This window comes from Nicotiana sylvestris, chromosome 12 (assembly GCF_000393655.2).
Source record: "Nicotiana sylvestris chromosome 12, ASM39365v2, whole genome shotgun sequence".
Taxonomy (NCBI): domain Eukaryota; kingdom Viridiplantae; phylum Streptophyta; class Magnoliopsida; order Solanales; family Solanaceae; genus Nicotiana; species Nicotiana sylvestris.
In genome coordinates this window covers 25,957,746-25,975,276 of record NC_091068.1, presented here as the reverse complement: position 1 = coordinate 25,975,276, position 17,531 = coordinate 25,957,746, and the positions used below count along the sequence as shown (strand labels likewise).

Sequence of the window (17,531 nt, the reverse complement as noted above, 5' to 3'; positions counted from 1 at the left end):
TATTTTAGTATAATCATGACTCATCTCACAATATTTTATATTATTTTATTGGGTAACATCTTATATGGTTTTATCCTACTAGGACCTAAGAAATATTAGAGCACAAATTATAAAATTTATGCTATGAAGATTTTGTCAAAAAAAATCCGAAAAATCCGAGAAAAACCGAGATTGAAAAACTTGACTTTTGTTGGTTTGGTTTGGTTAATAGATTTAAAAATCCGAGACAATTGATTTGGTTTGGTAATTGGAAAATTCGAACTAACCCGGTCCATGTACACCCCTACTATTCACTATAAAAGCCAAGTTTCTTTTGGAACCAATTTTCATGTTATGTTATAATATATATTCTATATAACGGCATTTTGCTATAACAGTCAAAAAAATCTTGAACAAACGAAGCTGTTATAGAGAGGTTTGACTGTATATTCAATCCATATATTAGATGTCTTTTAAAGTTGTACAAAAAAAAGTTATCACACGGCCTATACCTGGTCTTCACTCTTCACATCGAACCTTATTAATCAGTTAACAATAATTAAATGATAGTTGAAGTAAAAATATACATCAATTAACTATAGTCAATGAAGTGTATGCTAAAGACTTGCCATCTACTAATTGGTTTGAGAATGAGTTATTCTTTGTGTTGTTGCAATTAGAATAAATAGTTATTTTATCTATAGAAAAAATAAAAAAAATACAATTAAAACTCAATTATTTTGATTAAGAAACTAAGTCTTTTTATTCATTTGGCTCGAAGGAAGAGATCCACCGTTAAAACAAAATTCGTTGCATCTAAAGAAGATATAAAAGAAAATATAAAATTAGAATAAAATATATATTGTATTAAGAAGAACCAAGATTTTGGAATAAATAAATTATTACATATAATTATATGACAATTAACATTGAAAAATACTTACTTAAAAGCTGATTTTTAATTTTTTACTTCACAGCCAAAAATAGAGTCTATTTATGCTTTTTATCACATTAATTTATAAAGTATGAAAGGGAATAAATGTAGGGTGTGTTTGGTACGATGGAAAATGTTTTTCATGAAAAATATTTTTCTAGAAAATGTTTTTCTTGGAAAATGTCACGTTCCGCTATTTCCACCATCGGGATTGTGATGACGTCTACCATTTCACTTGCTAGGCAAGCCAATGTTATAACAGTTTATCTATTTTTAACGGTCTAACTTAAATAATGAGAAAGAACTGAAATAATCCAAAGTAAGTATACAAAAGCTAAAATAGTCAAACGTCTGATACAGCCCTGGACACGGTATCACAAGTGCACGAGCTACTAAAATAGTACAAATAAGAGTCTGAAATAAGATAAAGCTGTCTCAAAAGAAAGTACACAACTGAAATAGAAAAAAAAAAAAAAGGAAGGGGACTTCAGGAGTTGCGGGCGCTGAGCAGCTGTACCTCAAGTCTCCACAAGCTGTCCAATATGAGCATGCTAATAATCGCCGTTGGGACCGACTCTAAAATCTGCACAAGAAGTGCAGAGTGTAGTATGAGTACAACCGACCCCATGTACTCTGTAAGTGCCGTGCCTAACCTCGACGAAGTAGTGACGAGGCTAAGACAGGTCACCTACACTACAACCTGTACGCAATATATAGTAAAGACACAAAAGGAAATACAGAACAAGATAAGACAGTCAACTGAAGATAATAGCTACAGCCTCAAGAAATAAGCCAGTGTCGTTCAGAATTACCAATCCTTAGAGTTTCAAATGAAAATACCAAAACCAACACATTTCAAGAAAATAGAAACACATAGGTTGTTTCTGCGCGCAACTCGATCCCACCGTACCACAAAGAATCCTCCCTTGTTTGTGGTACGGTGGGATCGAGTTGCGCGCAGAAACAACCTATGTGTTTCTATTTTCTTGAAATGTGTTGGTTTTGGTATTTTCATTTGAAACTCTAAGGATTGGTAATTCTGAACGACACTGGCTTATTTCTTGAGGCTGTAGCTATTATCTTCAGTTGACTGTCTTATCTTGTTCTGTATTTCCTTTTGTGTCTTTACTATATATTGCGTACATATATCAGTATCATAATTCACCCTTATTTAACCGTATCAATCCACCCTTATTCCACCTCTTGCAGCATGCAATCTGATCTCACCATATCGGTACAAATTCACCTTTATTCTACCATATCATCCACCCTTATTTTACCTGTTGTGGCGTGCAATCCGATCCCACTATATCAACCAAATACTCAATGTGCACAATTAAATCAATCACTCAAATCACGAGAACCGTTACGATCAATAAATACCAAACTGAACCAAAACGGAAACTTTGTACGACATAAAAATTTACATAGGTAATACTACACAGCAAGCCAAGTCCTGCAAATGACAAATAGAAAAGTGCAAGCAAGCAAGTTAAGGCAAGTAGCAGCGAATCATGAAAATATGAACGGATCTAACATTAATAACAGAAGTAAACACTTAACAGGTAGCAAATAAGCATGGAAGGCATTTAAAGCATATAACATTTAAGACAGGGAATGCGATAATTAAGGAAAAACGGAAAATCATGGAAAACAAGTAATTTGGCGCGTATAAGCACTTGTCACCTCGTATATATGTTACAACACATGAAATTCACATAGCACATAGTCTGATGGTTCCTAATTCCCTCAAGTCAAGTTTAAATTCAACACTTACCTCACTCCGCAGTTAATTCAGAGCTCTATCGGGGCCTTTTCCCTAGAATCTGCATCCAAACCACTCGTATCTAGCCCTAATTGACTCAATAATATCAAATATTACTAAAGAAATCAATAACAATGCAAAAAATTAGGATTTTCAAATTTTCCCTCAAAAAGTCACAAATTGACCCCGAGTCCGCTGGGTCAAAACCCAAGGTTCGGACCAAAATCTATTTATCCATTCATCCCCAAGCCCGATTATGTAATTTGTTTCGAAATCCGACTTCAATTTGAGGTCTAAATTCTAATTTTACAAAAATTCCTTGTTCTACCCATACCCTCAATTTCTACCATGAAAAATCTTAGATTTCAGGTGAAAATCTTATGAAATGTAATGGGTAATTGAAAAAAAGTAGGTTAGAATCACTTACCAACAAATTGGGGAAGAAAAACTCTTGGGAAAATCGCCTCTAGAGTTTTCAGCTTTGAAATTTTGACAAGAATGGGAAAAATCCCGCAATTGGTCTATTTTAACCACTGGGCGTTAGGCCTTCTTCGCGTTCACGAAGGGCCTGACGCAATCGCGGAAGGTAGCTGACAAATGACCTACGCGTTCACGAGACCTCACGTGTTCGCGAAGGTTGTTCCCCTAGGCCTCCGCATTCGCGGGCCAATGCTGGCGTTCGCGTAGAGTAAGTCAGTTTTCCCCTCCCCCAGGTCCCTTAAGTTATGCGTTCGCGATACACTGTCCGCGTTCGTGAAGGGAAGCCCCCCCTCCACTTTGCATTCGCATAAAGTCCTTCGCGTTCGCATAGAGTAAAATCTCCCCTGCCCAGTTCCCTCTTCGCGATCGCGATGATGGCTTTGCGATCGCGAAGTACATTACACCCGACACTAGCTGAAGTCCAAAAACCAAATTTTCTAAGTCTAAAACCATCCGTAGCCTAACCAATCATGCACACAAGTCCAAAAACCTCATACGAACTCGCTCGCCTGATCAAAATACCAAAATAACGCCTAAAACTACTAATCGGACACCAAATCAAATGAAATTTTCAAGAAAACTTTAAAACTTCTATTTTAACATCCGAACGTCCGAATCACGTCAAACCAACTCCGTTTCTCACCAAATTTGACAGACAAGCCATAAATATAGTATTGGACTTGTACTGGGCTTCAAAACCAAAATGTGGACCCGGTATCAACAAAATCAAACATCGATCAATTCTTAAAATTCATTAAACCTTTAAACTTTTAATTTTCGACAAAAATTAATAACTCGAGTTAGGGACCTCCGAATTCGATTCCGGACATACGCCCAGGTCTCAAATCACGATACGGACCCACCGGGACCGCCAAAATACGAATTTGAGTCCTTTTGCTCAAAATGTTGATCGAAGTCAACTCAAATGGGTTTTTGAAGCAAAATTTTATATTTTATCAGTTTTTAACATAAGAGCCTTCCGAAAAAATACCCGGATTGTGCATGCAAACCGAAAAATGCTAAAATAAGGTATTTGAGACTCCAAACACAAGATTAGGTTCTAAAACTCTAGATGACCTATTGAGTCATCACACGAAAAGAGTAATTTTATAACTTATTTTTTCATATTTGGTTGGTGAGTAAAAAGCTTTTTTTCGGAAAATATTTTCTAGTGTTTGTTTAGGAAGTAGAAAATATTTTTAGAAAAATAATATTTTATGCTACTTTCCTTACCCTCTTCCCCCAAATCCACATATTTCTTGTGCTCCCCCTCCCCTCTCCCCCCCAAACTCTAAATACCCTACATTTTCAGGACTCTATTTTCTTCAAGAATTTAATTATTCTTTTAAAAATTCACACAAACCTAAAAGGGACTAATGTGTTGATTTACTTTTCACTCAAAAATAACATCGAAATTTGTGCTACATAACTAAAAAGAAGATACTCTTTTTTTGGTTGAAAAAGAAAGTACTTTTTCTACAACATGAAAAAGTATCCATTTTATTAAAATAAAAGAAAATACTTTTTTCATATCATGAAAAGAAAATACTTGTTTTGTTGAAATAAAAAAGTACTTTTTACCACATTATTTTGTTGAAACGAAAGAAAATACTTTTTCTATATCATAAAATAAAGTATTTTTTTTGTTGAAATAAATGAAAATACTTTTTTACATCATGAAAAGAAAATACTCGTTTTGTTGAAATCAAAGAAAATACGTCTTTTACAACATAAAAAGAAAGTACTTTTTTTGTTGAAATAAAAGACGATACTTTTTACTACATCATTTTGTTGAAATGACTTCTGAATGAAGAGAGCGACGAAAACATCATGCTAAGGGATTTGGGGCACTCCGAGAATCATCAAGACTTTAGGTTCTGTGGGCGTATTGAGGTGGAGGAGGTCGTGGGAGTAATGCGTAAGATGAGCCCGGGCAAAACGACTGGACCAGACGAGATTCCAGTAAAATTTTGGAGGTATGTGGGTAGAGCAGACTTGGAGTGGATGACTGAGCTATTTAATATTATTTTCAGGACGAAGAAGATGTCATATAAGTGGAGGTGGAGTACGATGATCCCGCTGTACAAAAACAAAGGGGATATCCAAAATTGTAACAACTATAGGGGTATTAAGTTACTAAGTCATACCATGAAAGTTTGGGAGAGGGTGGTAGAAGGAAGGGCAAGGAGGGTGGTGTCTATATCAGAAAACCAGTTCGGGTTCATGCCGGGTCATTTTACTACAGAAGTTATCCACCTTATCAGGAGGTTGGTGGAACAGTGTAGAGATAAGAAGAGAGATTTGCACATGATATTTATTGATCTATAGAAGGCATATGACAAGGTCCTTAGGGACGTGCTTTGGAGATGCCTGGAGGTGAAGGTGTGCCGGTAGCTTATATTAGGGCGATAAAGGATTTGTATGATAGAGCTAAGACACGAGTTAGGACTGTGGGAGGTGACTCAGTGCCTTTTCTGGTGGTTGTGGGGTTACACCAAGGATCTACGCTAATCCCATTCTTATTTGCTCTGGTGATGGGCCCACTGACATACCATATTCAAGGGGAAGTGCCGTGGTGTATGTTGTTCGCTGATGATATAGTTCTGATCGATGAGACGAGAGACGTCGTTAATGAGAGACTGTAGGTATGGAGGCAGGCCCTAGAGTCTAAAGGTTTTAAGTTGAGCAGGACCAAGACATAATATTTGGAGTGTAAGTTCAGCGATATATCGGGGGAAGCAGACGTGGAAGTGACACTTGACTCGCAAGTAATCCCTAAGAGAGAGAGAGAGTTTCAGGTACCTAGGGTCAATTATCCAGGGAGATGGGGAGATCGACGGAAATGTCACGCACCTTATCGGGGAGGGGTGGATGAAATGAAGGTTAGCGTCTGGAGTCATGTATGACAAGAAGGTGCCACTGAAACTTAAGGCAAGTTTTATAGAGTGTATGGGTCTAAGTGTTGACCGGTCAAGAGTTCTCATATCCAAATGATGAAAGTAGCCGAAATGAGGATGTTGAGATGGATGTGCGGGCACACTGGATTAGATAAGATTACGAATGAAGATATTCGGGAGTGGGTGGGCGTGACTCCTATGGACGACAAGATGCGGGAAGCGATGCATAGATGGTTCAGGCACGTGCGGAGGAGGAGCCTAGATGCCCCGGTTAGGATGTGTGAACGGTTAGCTTTGACAGGTACGAGAAGAGGTAGAGGGCGACGTAAGAAGTATTGGGGCAAGGTGATCAGGTAGGACATGGCGCGACTTCAGATTTCTGAGGACATGGCCGTGGATATGGAGGTGTGGAGGTCGAGCATTAGGGTTGTAGGTTAAGAGGTAGTTCATCGTTTTTCCTCGTTGTTCCAGCTAGTCTGATAGTGTTTTATCTAAGACCGCTAACTGTTTTCATTCATCACACTATTTTTATTTTTAATTTTTTCAATGTTATTATTAGCATAATTATTGTTCTTCCACTTATTTGTTGTCTCTTACGATGCTAATACTATTTGTCTGTTTCTGTTGTTGTTACAGATCTTTTGTCTCTGAGCCGAGGGTCTATCAAAAACAGCCTCTCTAATCTGAAGAGGTAGGGGTAAGGTCTGCATACACTCTACCCTCTCCAAATCCTACTAGTGGGATGATTATTGGGTTGATGTTGTTGTTGTATTTTGTTGAAATGAAAGAAAATATTTTTTTTACATCATGAACAGAAAGTACTTTTTTTGTTGAAATGAAAGAAGATATATTTTACTACATTATTTTGTTTAAATGAAAGAAAATACTCATTTTGTTGAAATGAGAGAAAATACGCTTTCTACAACATAAAACTTTTTTTTTGTTGAAATAAAAAACGATACTTTTTACTATATTATGAGAAGAAAGTATTTTTTTGTTGAAATGACAAAAGATATATTTTACTACATTATTTTGTTAAAATAAAAGAAAATATTTTTCCTAAATAATGAGAAGAAAGTACTTAATATTTTTTCTACATCATGAAAAGAAAGTTTGTTTTTTGGTTGAAATGAAAGACGATACTTTTTACTACGTTATTTTATTGAAATAAAAGAAAATATTTTTTTTACATCATGAAAAAAATACTTTTTTTGTTGAAATGAAAAAAAATATTTTTTTATATCATGAAGAAAAAATACTCATTTTTTTAAAATGAAATAAGAAAGTACTTTATTTACAACATGAAAAGAAAGTATTCGTAATAATATTTCTATTTAGGGTGGGGTAGGGCAGGGATGATGATGGGTGGGTGTGGTGGTGGTGGGTGGGTTAGGGATGGGGTGAGTAGGTTAGGAGGTGAGATAAGTTTGGGGAGGTGGATGAGGATGAAGAAGAATTTTGAATTTTTTTTTTCCTTCTCTTGACAGGGAAAATATTTTCGTCCAATTAGAGAAAAATGAGTTCATGAGAAATCTAATAAGAAAAAATTAAAAAATATTTTTCGGAATATGTTTTCTTCAAACCAAACACACCCGTACTTTATGAAGTTTAGAAAGATCTCGAGGTATTGTGCATAATAGTACTGTGTGTTATAATACGTTACACTTCCATTGAATTATTGGTAGTGAAAAGAAATATAAACTGTGTACTTCAATCCATTGTAGACAAGAGAAGAGTAAAGAGAGAGAAGACATATACAGTACACATACTTCAAAGGAGTATATTGCCTCTCCCCACTTCCTTTTGCTGTCACTTTTCAGCATCATTCATTACCTCAAAATTTCCGACCTCAGCTATTTCTACCATTATACATGCCTTATAAATACATATTTTGAACGTATATACTCTTTTTTGGAGTTACTAAGTACTGTATTTTTCATAAAAAGAGTTTGTGATATTAGGTACTATGACTGAATGAGGTTCAAATGCACATTTGGTGGGCATTTTCTGCTGAATTATGAGAAAAAGTTTATGGGTTTTGTACTTGGGGTTTTCTTGAGTTGAATTCTGGTGGTTTAAAGCTTGTAACTTGGATCTTTCTTGTGTAAATATTGGATTTTTATTCAAGATTTTAAGTTGGTATTTGATGAAGCTGAAAGCTTTTGTGCTTTGTAGTGAAACAGGTTTTGGTTGATATTTCTCTTGAATATTTGAGGTTGATGAGTAATTGTTTGCTGTAATTCACTAGCATTGATCATGGGATAAAGTTGAAGCTATTTTTGGAGCTGTTTTGAGTGCAAGAATTTTCTTTATTGGTGTTGTAGATTTAGCTGTGTCTTAGGTTCATTTCTGTAGTGGTTTCAAACAAAAGGGTTGAAGCTGCAAAAATGAGGCTTTCTTCTGCTGGTTCCAATCAGCAGTCTCCTGAAGGTAAAGTTGTCTTTTTCAATCTTGAAGAGAATGTTGCAATATCATTTTTCTACCGCTATTGCTATTGCTGTTGCTTTCTTCCATCTATTTTTCCGATTGATATCATTTTTCTGGCCTTTGTTGGTGATATTTGCTTGTTTCTATTCTTCCTCTCAAGCTGAGGTTATTCGGAAACAGCCTCTCTACTTTCCCACTTTCCCAGGGTAGGTGTAAAGTCTGTGTAACCCTCCCAGGATCCCACTTGTGGGATTTCGCTGGTTTGTTGTTGTTGTCAGAGAATGTTGCAATATTTGTTACTTCCTTTAGAAACTTAGTTATCTTCTTCTTCAAGAACTTGTCTGTTTAAGCATAATTGAGATGTCATAAATCTTTCTCCTTTTTTCTTTTATTCTTGCTTTAATTTTCTTTCTACTGTCCCTTCCTCTATTTATTTTAATTCTAATGTTTCTTCATATTCATTTCTTTTATCTACAAGTTGGTTTCAGTTTGAGATCAGTCTACAGAATTGCTGTAAAGATGTTCACCCTTGCTCTTTCAATTTTATATTGATTTTTTACCATACCCTTTTCTCTTATGGATCACCTGGTTCTTATTACCATGAGTGAGTTTTTTTATAGCTTTGAGCTTGGTATGCTTAACATCTATGTTACTCGGATTTTCCGTAAATGTTGACGGGAAAATAGTGTATTTTTGGAGGATCTAACACGGGGGTGGCATTATTTTGGAGAGTCAACATAGCTTAATATTCTTTTTCCCTACCTTTCTATAACCGGAATCTTTTGAACTTAAGACTACAACTGCGCCTCAATTCCGAGCAAGTTGGGGTCGGCTATATGAATCAATCTTTTGAACTAAAGATTCTTCTTTTAAAAATGTTTGGAAATACTTTCTTGATCTTCAATCTCTCTATAAGAGGAAGATGAGAAGTTTGCTGATCTAGATCTTGAAGAAATTATGTTCTGAATGTAATTTGAATTGCAGGGGAGAATAAATGTTTGAATTCTGAGCTTTGGCATGCATGCGCGGGACCTCTTGTTTCCCTACCAGCTGTTGGAAGCAGGGTGGTGTATTTCCCACAAGGGCATAGTGAGCAGGTCTATTTCTATCATCCTAAATTTCTTTTCTGGTGTTTATGAGCATTTATAACTCCCAATACATTCCTAGAGTCTTTCTAGGATGGGGGCAATGCTCTATTTTGAGATGATCCGCAAGCGGAACGAGCATTTTCTACTAATATGAACCAATTTCATTTGAAACTTAAAGGCCGTCTTCTTGTTTTTGTTATTGTTGTTTTTCTTTAAAGTTTTAGTTTTTTCTGAAGCAAGAAGTAGAATGTTGATAATGGCTTGATATTTTGATTCTGCATTTTAAAGAAGGAATCAACTGTTAGCTTTTCTAAGACATTGGATTGCATAAATTTATGAACTAATATAATAATAAAGTGGAAATCCTTACTTAGAATGATCTACTTTGCAGGTTACTGCATCAACAAACAAGGAAGCTGAGGCTCATATTCCGAATTACCCAAGCCTGGCCCCACAACTTATTTGCCAGCTTCACAATGTTACCATGCACGTAAGTTGCCTGTTTTTGTCGTTGCCTAATCACTTATTAAAAGCAAATCTCTGAGTTTTAATTGTATTAGTGCTCATTTAAAGAATTTAATTCTGATACAATTCAGGCTGATATGGAGACTGATGAGGTTTACGCTCAAATGACCTTGCAACCGTTGAGTCCTGTACGTAAACTCTGTAATAGAAAATTGTCTTTGAATTTCTAGTTTCTGTCTGCGTCCTGATTTTTGGAATGTCATTATTTTCCTTCACTGCAGGAAGAGCAAAAGGAGGCATCTTTCCTTCCTTTAGATTTGGGTATCCCTAGTAAACAGCCAACAAATTACTTCTGTAAAACATTAACAGCAAGTGACACAAGTACTCATGGTGGATTTTCAGTACCTCGCCGTGCAGCAGAGAAAGTTTTTCCTCCATTGGTAACAACGCATTCTTAGTTTCTGTGACATCAGATGATGAATTACCAAGGTCATTTTTTTAAACCTTTTGAAGCGTCTATTGATGCAATGACTTCAATATTCAGGACTTCTCTCAGCAGCCTCCAGTACAAGAGTTGATCGCTAGGGATCTCCATGACAATGAGTGGAAATTTAGACATATTTTCAGGGGTGAGTTCTTGATATAAGTGTCATTCTTCTAAGATACTACCTTAGCCAAAATATACATTTTGTTCGCTGAGCAATAGTAAATTTGGCAAAGCTTCCTTCTCATAGATACTTGTTGCTTTTGTTCTTGTGACAGGTCAGCCGAAGAGGCATCTTCTTACAACTGGTTGGAGTGTGTTTGTAAGTGCAAAAAGACTTGTTGCTGGTGATTCAATCATTTTCATCTGGTAGGCTGTCAGGAAAAGATCGCATGTTCTCTTTCTTTTGCTTTTAACAGCACTTTGACATAAGTGGTCCAAACTTTGCAACTTGCACAATAATGCTCAAGATTACTGAGCCTTTTGAACGGATTTGTGGTTCTCCAAATAGATACTGGTGAATTTAGTTTCAAATCCTTGAGTTAATCAAATTCCTCAGTGAACTATATATAAGATTTCTACTGTTGTCACACATGTTAATTGCCAATTAAGTGAAGATTTCTACTTTGTCGCACATGTTAAACAGCCAATTAAGTGTTAAGGTCAATGATTTTTCGCTCAGTGAAATTACTTTTTGTTTTATTTTCTTGGCTCCAGGGTCACTTTATCATTTCTAAATTAGACCAGTTGTGTATAGCGTAGACAATATTTTAAATTGCCATGCTTTCTTTCTTTTTTTGTAGGAATGAGAAGAATCAATTATTTCTTGGTATTCGACGTGCCAATCGGTCCCAAACTGTGATGCCGTCTTCAGTTTTATCAAGTGATAGCATGCATTTGGGTCTTTTGGCTGCTGCAGCTCATGCAGCAGCAACTAATAGCAGATTCACCATTTTTTATAATCCAAGGTTTGTTCCTTTGTAGAATGATCAACCTATTAGGCTATTACTCACATAGTAGTTATATTCTAACTTTTGGTTGGCATGCATTGATTTAGGTCTTGTCCTTCAGACTTTGTTGTACCTCTTGCCAAGTATGTCAAAGCAGTATATCATACTCGCATTTCTGTAGGCATGCGCTTCAGAATGTTATTTGAAACTGAAGAATCTAGTGTTCGTCGGTAGGTTATCGCCCTTATTTTATTTGTGGTTCATATTCTTGGTACTTGCAAGGATGCCTTAACACTGAGTTAAAAGTTGTTGGAACTCAAGTTAGACATCTGAGTATTCACCTTGTATTTCAGTTACATGGGCACTATAACTGGCATAGGTGATTTGGATCCTGTTCGTTGGCCAAACTCACATTGGCGTTCAGTTAAGGTATGCTAATCATTGCTTAAATCATGCATCTTCAAAATACTAATATCTATTGCAATGTGTTAATGCCTTATTTACTTGTTATTGTTATTGCTTTTCATCTATTTTCTGGTTCTTATGTCGTCATTATTTCTATGATTTCTATTGATGGTACTGATGTATTTGTCTCTTTTCGTCTTCTTGAATCGAGGGTCTTTCGGAAACAGCCTCTCTACTCCCTCGGGGTAGGGGTAAGGTCTGCGTACTCACTACCCTCCCCAGACCCCATTTGTGGGATTCTACTGGGTTGTTGTTGTTGTTATTGCGATGTGTTAATGAAGCTTGAATCTGTTCATTCAGGTTGGCTGGGACGAGTCTACAGCTGGGGAAAGGCAACCAAGAGTCTCCCTATGGGAAGTCGAACCTTTAACAACATTCCCTATGTATCCATCCCCCTTTCCTCTGAGACTCAAGCGATCATGGCCACCTGGATTCCCGGCATTAAGTGGTACTAGGATTCGGCCCCTCTCTCCATCACATTGTTTTATCTGTCTGAAGCTTCGGGTAACGTTGAGAGAATTGTGTGAACTTGATCTAATTGTGTTTCAATGTTTTGTATTTTCGCATGAAGGGATGAAGGATGATGACATGGTAATGAATCCTATGATGTGGCTCCGTGATGTTGGAGATGGTGGAACCCAATCTATCAATTTTCAGGGAATTGGAGTCACACCTTGGATGCAGCCCAGAATTGACGTCCCAATAGGTGGAATGCAAATGGATATTTATCAAGCTATGGCTGCCGGTGCCCTTCAAGATTTGAGGTCTGTGGATCCCTCTAAACAGGCTCTCACTTCGCTTCTGCAACTTCAGCAATCCAATGGTGTCACCAACAGCACTTCCGGACTACTATATCCACAGTTATTTCAACAGTCTCAAGGCCAAACAGCGTTTCTGCCGAGCATGGCACAGGGCCAGTCTCAAGTGCAACCTGTATCCCAGCCTCATATTTTTCAGCAACAAATGCTGCATCAAAATTCATCCACCACTATCCATCAGCAGCAACAGCAATCTCCTCTGGAGCAGCGGCCTCCTCCGCAGCAACAGCAAGCAATTAGACAGCTGGACTCGAGCTCTCAATCACAACAGACATCATTGCAAGCATTCTGTTCTACGCAACAAGAAAGCTTCACCGACACAAATGTGAATCATTCTACCAACTCAATTGTTAATCCACTGCACAGCCTATCGGGTGCAGTTACCAGGGATGAACCATCCCAGCTTGTCAGTGTTCCTAGATCGAGCTCCTTACTATCTCCTACCGGATGGCCACCAAAGAGGGTGGCTGTCGATCCTGTCCTTCCTTCTGCATCTTCACAGCGTATGTCACCCTTCATTGATCAGCCGGGAACACCCAACAAAAACGTATCTCAAAATGCTCTTTCTTTGCCAACGTTCCCAGGTAGGGACTGCCCCGTAGGTCAAGAAGGGAACAATGATCTCCACAATCATCTTTTGTTTGGGTTCAATATAGATTCCCCATCTCTTATGCAGAGCGATATGCGAAGCCTCAGGGGAGTTGGTAGCGATTGTGAGTCAGCAAATGTGCCCTTTGCTTCTTCCAACTACCTAAGTAATGCGGGCAATGATTTTGCTCAAAATCCAGTTATGGCACTCTCTGGTTGCATTAATGTACCAGGTTTCACACAGACTTCTGAAAATGCGGGACAAGAAAGCCCACATAACACCTTTGTTAAGGTAATTTGCCTTCGTGTAAATACTAGCAACTTTTTTATTTGTCTTATGGGGAAACATACCCTGGCCAAGCACCCCATGACTCCTTGCATTTTTGTTTCATTTCCCGGGGGTTGGGGCATGGGGTCGCTGGTGAATGATATGTAGATTCCCCTTTTATCAATATAATTATGTCACGATTTCCAGGATAAATTCCATGAGAGGTAGCAAACTTTATTTTTCTAATATAGCCAAATTACATTTTATGGAGATGAGGAATCACATGGATAAATTTCGGAGGGGGAGGTGGGGACACAGAGGATAAAGGTGATAGCCTTCTGGAGATGATGTGGAAAGGGGACACAGAAACATGCTTTTGTTTTGTTTAACTTTTGCTTACTTTGTTCGTAATCTCGTTTGTCTATTATGCAGGTCTATAAATCAGGGTCCTTCGGAAGGTCATTAGACATCACCAAGTTTAGCAGCTATCATGAGCTGCGAAGTGAGCTTGCACGGATGTTTGGCCTTGAAGGCCTACTGGAGGATCCTTTGAGATCAGGCTGGCAGCTTGTATTTGTTGACAGGGAGAATGATGTGCTTCTCCTTGGCGACGATCCCTGGCCGTGAGTTCTCATCCTTGCTACTCTTTTTAAGAACCTTTTCTTTGCTCGACCAGTGCTCATGTGTACTTTCAACCATAGCTAAACACAGGCACTTCACAAACAACTACTCCCTCTGTCCCAATTTATGTGTCAATACTTTCCTTTTAAGTCTGTCCCAAAAAGAATGTCATAAACTTACTACTTTACCTTTAATGAGATAATTTATAGCCATACGGCTTGTTTTCGACGACATGTTTCAAGTTTCCTTTCTTTCTTAAATTCCGTGCCAAGTCAAACATCGCCACTTAAATTGGCACAAAGGGAGTAAGAATAACTAGTTGAATCAAGAAGGCATAGTGACTTCAACATTCATTTTGTTTTCGCAAGTTTGTCTGATTTTTGAGTAACTCTGCTATTCCCACCCGCCTAGTGCGTAAAAAAGTAATTTTGCCAAGATTCAAGGCTTGCTCTAACTGATGTGCATTATATTTCCTTGCCTTTCAGGGAGTTCGTCAACAGCGTATGGTGTATTAAAATACTCTCGCCTCACGACGTGCAGCAGATGGGAAAACAAGGTCTCGAGCTTTTGAACTCAGTATCCATGTCTAGGTCATCAAACAATAGCTGTGATGACTTTGCAAATCGCTCAGAATCTAGGAATATGGCCTCTGGCATCATGTCTGTTGCTACTCTCGACTATTAGATATCTCTTCTCCTGTCAGGGTATTTTGCTCCTTTTGTAATACTGGCATTTCTTCAAACTTTTACCTAATGAGAAGAAATGCCTGATTAATTTTACCTTATAACTTTTGCTAGAAAGTTGTTTATTGTAGTTATTGTAACTATCTTTCAATTTCTATTTTCGAAGTCCTTAAATGTATACAAAACTGAAAATTTAGTAGGTAATTTTAAGCTGTAAAACAGCTGTGACGAATCCTTGAGTTAGCTATAAGGTAAACTCTACAAATTTGTGTACTCTGAAGGTTAATTCTGCATAAGCACCGTTTATTTATGGAAAATACTTCTCTGAGCTTAGTTTGGTTTGAAACAAAATTAGCAGAGAACTTCTCTATGAAGGACGTTATCTTGTTTGGATTGTTGTTACATGTCGTTTCATAATTTATTGTATTGTATTGTACTGCATTGTTTGGTGAGTACAACATTTGGATAGATGTTGTCGTTTGCTGTCGTTTCATGATGTCATGCACCAACAATTTGAAGAATAAAATTGCAATATTACTATGAAAAAAAGGATACGGAGTAGAATTATTATACAAAAGAATAGGGTAAAAGATAAAATATGTTATTTAATAATAATGAAGGACAAGATGAGAGAAAAAAGTAAGGTATCGATGCCACCACACCAAATTTGTTGTTCCATAAAGTGATTCTTCTCGTCGTTACATAACGATAGATTTAACGATACGATACAATAATGTGCGCGCATGCATTTGGTTTTTCGTGTTGATTTTTGCATTATTCAGTTTTGGCTTTTCGATTTACAAAATTGCCATCCAATTCAAACCAAAAAAAATCGTTTTATTTTTATTTTTCGATAAGTTAATATAAATTTAATATGATCGAACAATTATACTTATGATTAAGTATAAAAATTGAGAGGTAGTATGCTTAAATTTTTTTATATTCAATTCACATGATTAAAATAATGAACGCCATTAATAAGATAGTAAAACATGCTTGATGAGATAGTTAAATAGTCATGGTCTCCTATAAAAGCATAAGAACAAGCACACTAGGATAAGCTTGCACACCTAAATCCTAATATTATTTAATGCTAGTTGATTCCTTTACTAACCATACCAAGAACCAAATATTTTTTACATAAAAATAATATATATAATTCGGTTTTTATTTTTTTAAACCAAAAACCAAAGTTTAAAATCATTCATCCAACATTAAACGAAAAAACCGCAAACTCAAACCACATAAAAATAAATGTTTTTTTAATTTAATCTAGATATGGACCCTTATTAATAAGTAGCAAATGACGTAGTGGTGAGATTAATGTTTTGTTGGATCAAAATGGACTAAAATATTAGCCCGAATGTTCTGATCTGACGGCGTTGTGCATGATAGTGGCGTACACAAGAATTTTTATAAGTTGTATCGATATTTAAAAAAGTGAACAAATGAATAAATTACGGTAACGACAAGTGGTGATATTGTTTATATTTATATCGAATATTTTAATTTTATTTTTATTTATACATACATAAAAATTTCGACAAAGCGGTGTCATATGACACCATTTCAACCAAGGTGCCTACGCCCCTTGGTGCATGATCGCGTGGAATAGTCACACGTCATGGTTTTAAATTCAGTAGCAGGCAAAAGTTTAGTATTTAAATGAAGAAAGGTAGAGGGACGAGCCAATTATTTATGAAGTTTCAAACTGTGTGTCATTAAACCTCAGAGATTTTTCGATAATTTAAAAACTTACATAATTTTTTTCCAGCCCGTCTAAGTCTTGATCGATAAAATTATACGAAACATATATTATAGAAGATACAAGGTATTCGATAATACCTTACTTGTTGTCAGTCATGTTATTTCGTATTCCCCGATTTATGTTATTACTTGTTGCTTTCATTTCGGTTTTCTGATCGTATTACTTAGTGTTAGTCTGATATTTTTGCTTCGTCTTTCCTATTGGTTTACTTGTTGTTGTCTCTTCATTTTATCTTTCATGAGCCGCGGGTCTACCAGAAGATACGAGTAAAGTTTTCGTACACATTATCCTCCTTAGACCTCACTTGTAAAATTAGACTGAATGTGTTGTTAATGCACTAAGGCATTCGATGGTATCGCCAATGTGCACACAAACTGATTGGAGCATCATTATTATCATAAGAAAAGGTTACCTGCGCTGGATATGCACAAAGAGGTGGGGTAGTAGAAACATGGAAAATAGTGTGTGTGGGGGACTTAGACCCAAGGACAAAGGAGGATGGGAAGTATCATCCTATATATATGAAATAAAGGCACCGATTGAAGCTTAGAAGTTGGTACTCACAACCCTATTATGGGTGGTGGGACTATATACAGTGAAGTTCTTTTCTTAGAAAAGGTTAAACTCTGCTCATGCATGTTTTAAGCTCCATTTCCTCTCCTTCTCCACTCATATTATTTGCTTTTCCTTTGGCTTTGATGTTACGGAACCACGATTTTATCATACTTTATATCACTATTGATATCACTTAATTATACTGTTAATTATTCACAAGCTATATCTGGTTTGTATGTTGTTATGCTTGTTCATTTGTTCACCAAACTCTATTAGGTTAGCGTAACTTTGTGTTA

The 17,531-nt window shown here is 36.7% G+C and overlaps 1 protein-coding gene across 2 annotated transcripts; it reads left to right on the top strand.

Moving 5' to 3' along the window:
* The first annotated feature begins 7,745 nt into the window (after positions 1 to 7,745).
* Positions 7,746 to 15,229, top strand: LOC104244013 (auxin response factor 6). 2 transcript variants are annotated; one of them, XM_009799307.2, is made up of 14 exons: positions 7,748 to 8,485; positions 9,467 to 9,579; positions 9,962 to 10,060; positions 10,167 to 10,223; positions 10,317 to 10,475; positions 10,580 to 10,664; positions 10,798 to 10,888; positions 11,323 to 11,487; positions 11,577 to 11,699; positions 11,823 to 11,898; positions 12,235 to 12,382; positions 12,506 to 13,632; positions 14,041 to 14,231; positions 14,715 to 15,229. In XM_009799307.2, the coding sequence occupies exons 1-14, from the start codon at positions 8,443 to 8,445 to the stop codon at positions 14,911 to 14,913; spliced, it is 2,676 nt and encodes an 891-aa protein (XP_009797609.1). In that variant the 5' UTR covers positions 7,748 to 8,442; the 3' UTR covers positions 14,914 to 15,229. The 2 variants fall into 2 exon arrangements, with proteins under 2 accessions (XP_070020998.1, XP_009797609.1); XM_070164897.1 differs by having other exon boundaries at positions 7,746 to 8,485; positions 12,235 to 13,632.
* The last annotated feature ends 2,302 nt before the right edge of the window (positions 15,230 to 17,531 follow it).

Bases quoted from the DNA above. Each gene is read 5' to 3' on its own strand.
- LOC104244013 (XM_070164897.1), top strand. From the start codon at position 8,443: ATGAGGCTTTCTTCTGCTGGTTCCAATCAGCAGTCTCCTGAAG. The intron at 9,580-9,961 runs GTCTATTTCTAT...TCTACTTTGCAG, and splicing joins CACAAGGGCATAGTGAGCAG to GTTACTGCATCAACAAACAA. The intron at 10,224-10,316 runs GTACGTAAACTC...CCTTCACTGCAG, and splicing joins CCTTGCAACCGTTGAGTCCT to GAAGAGCAAAAGGAGGCATC.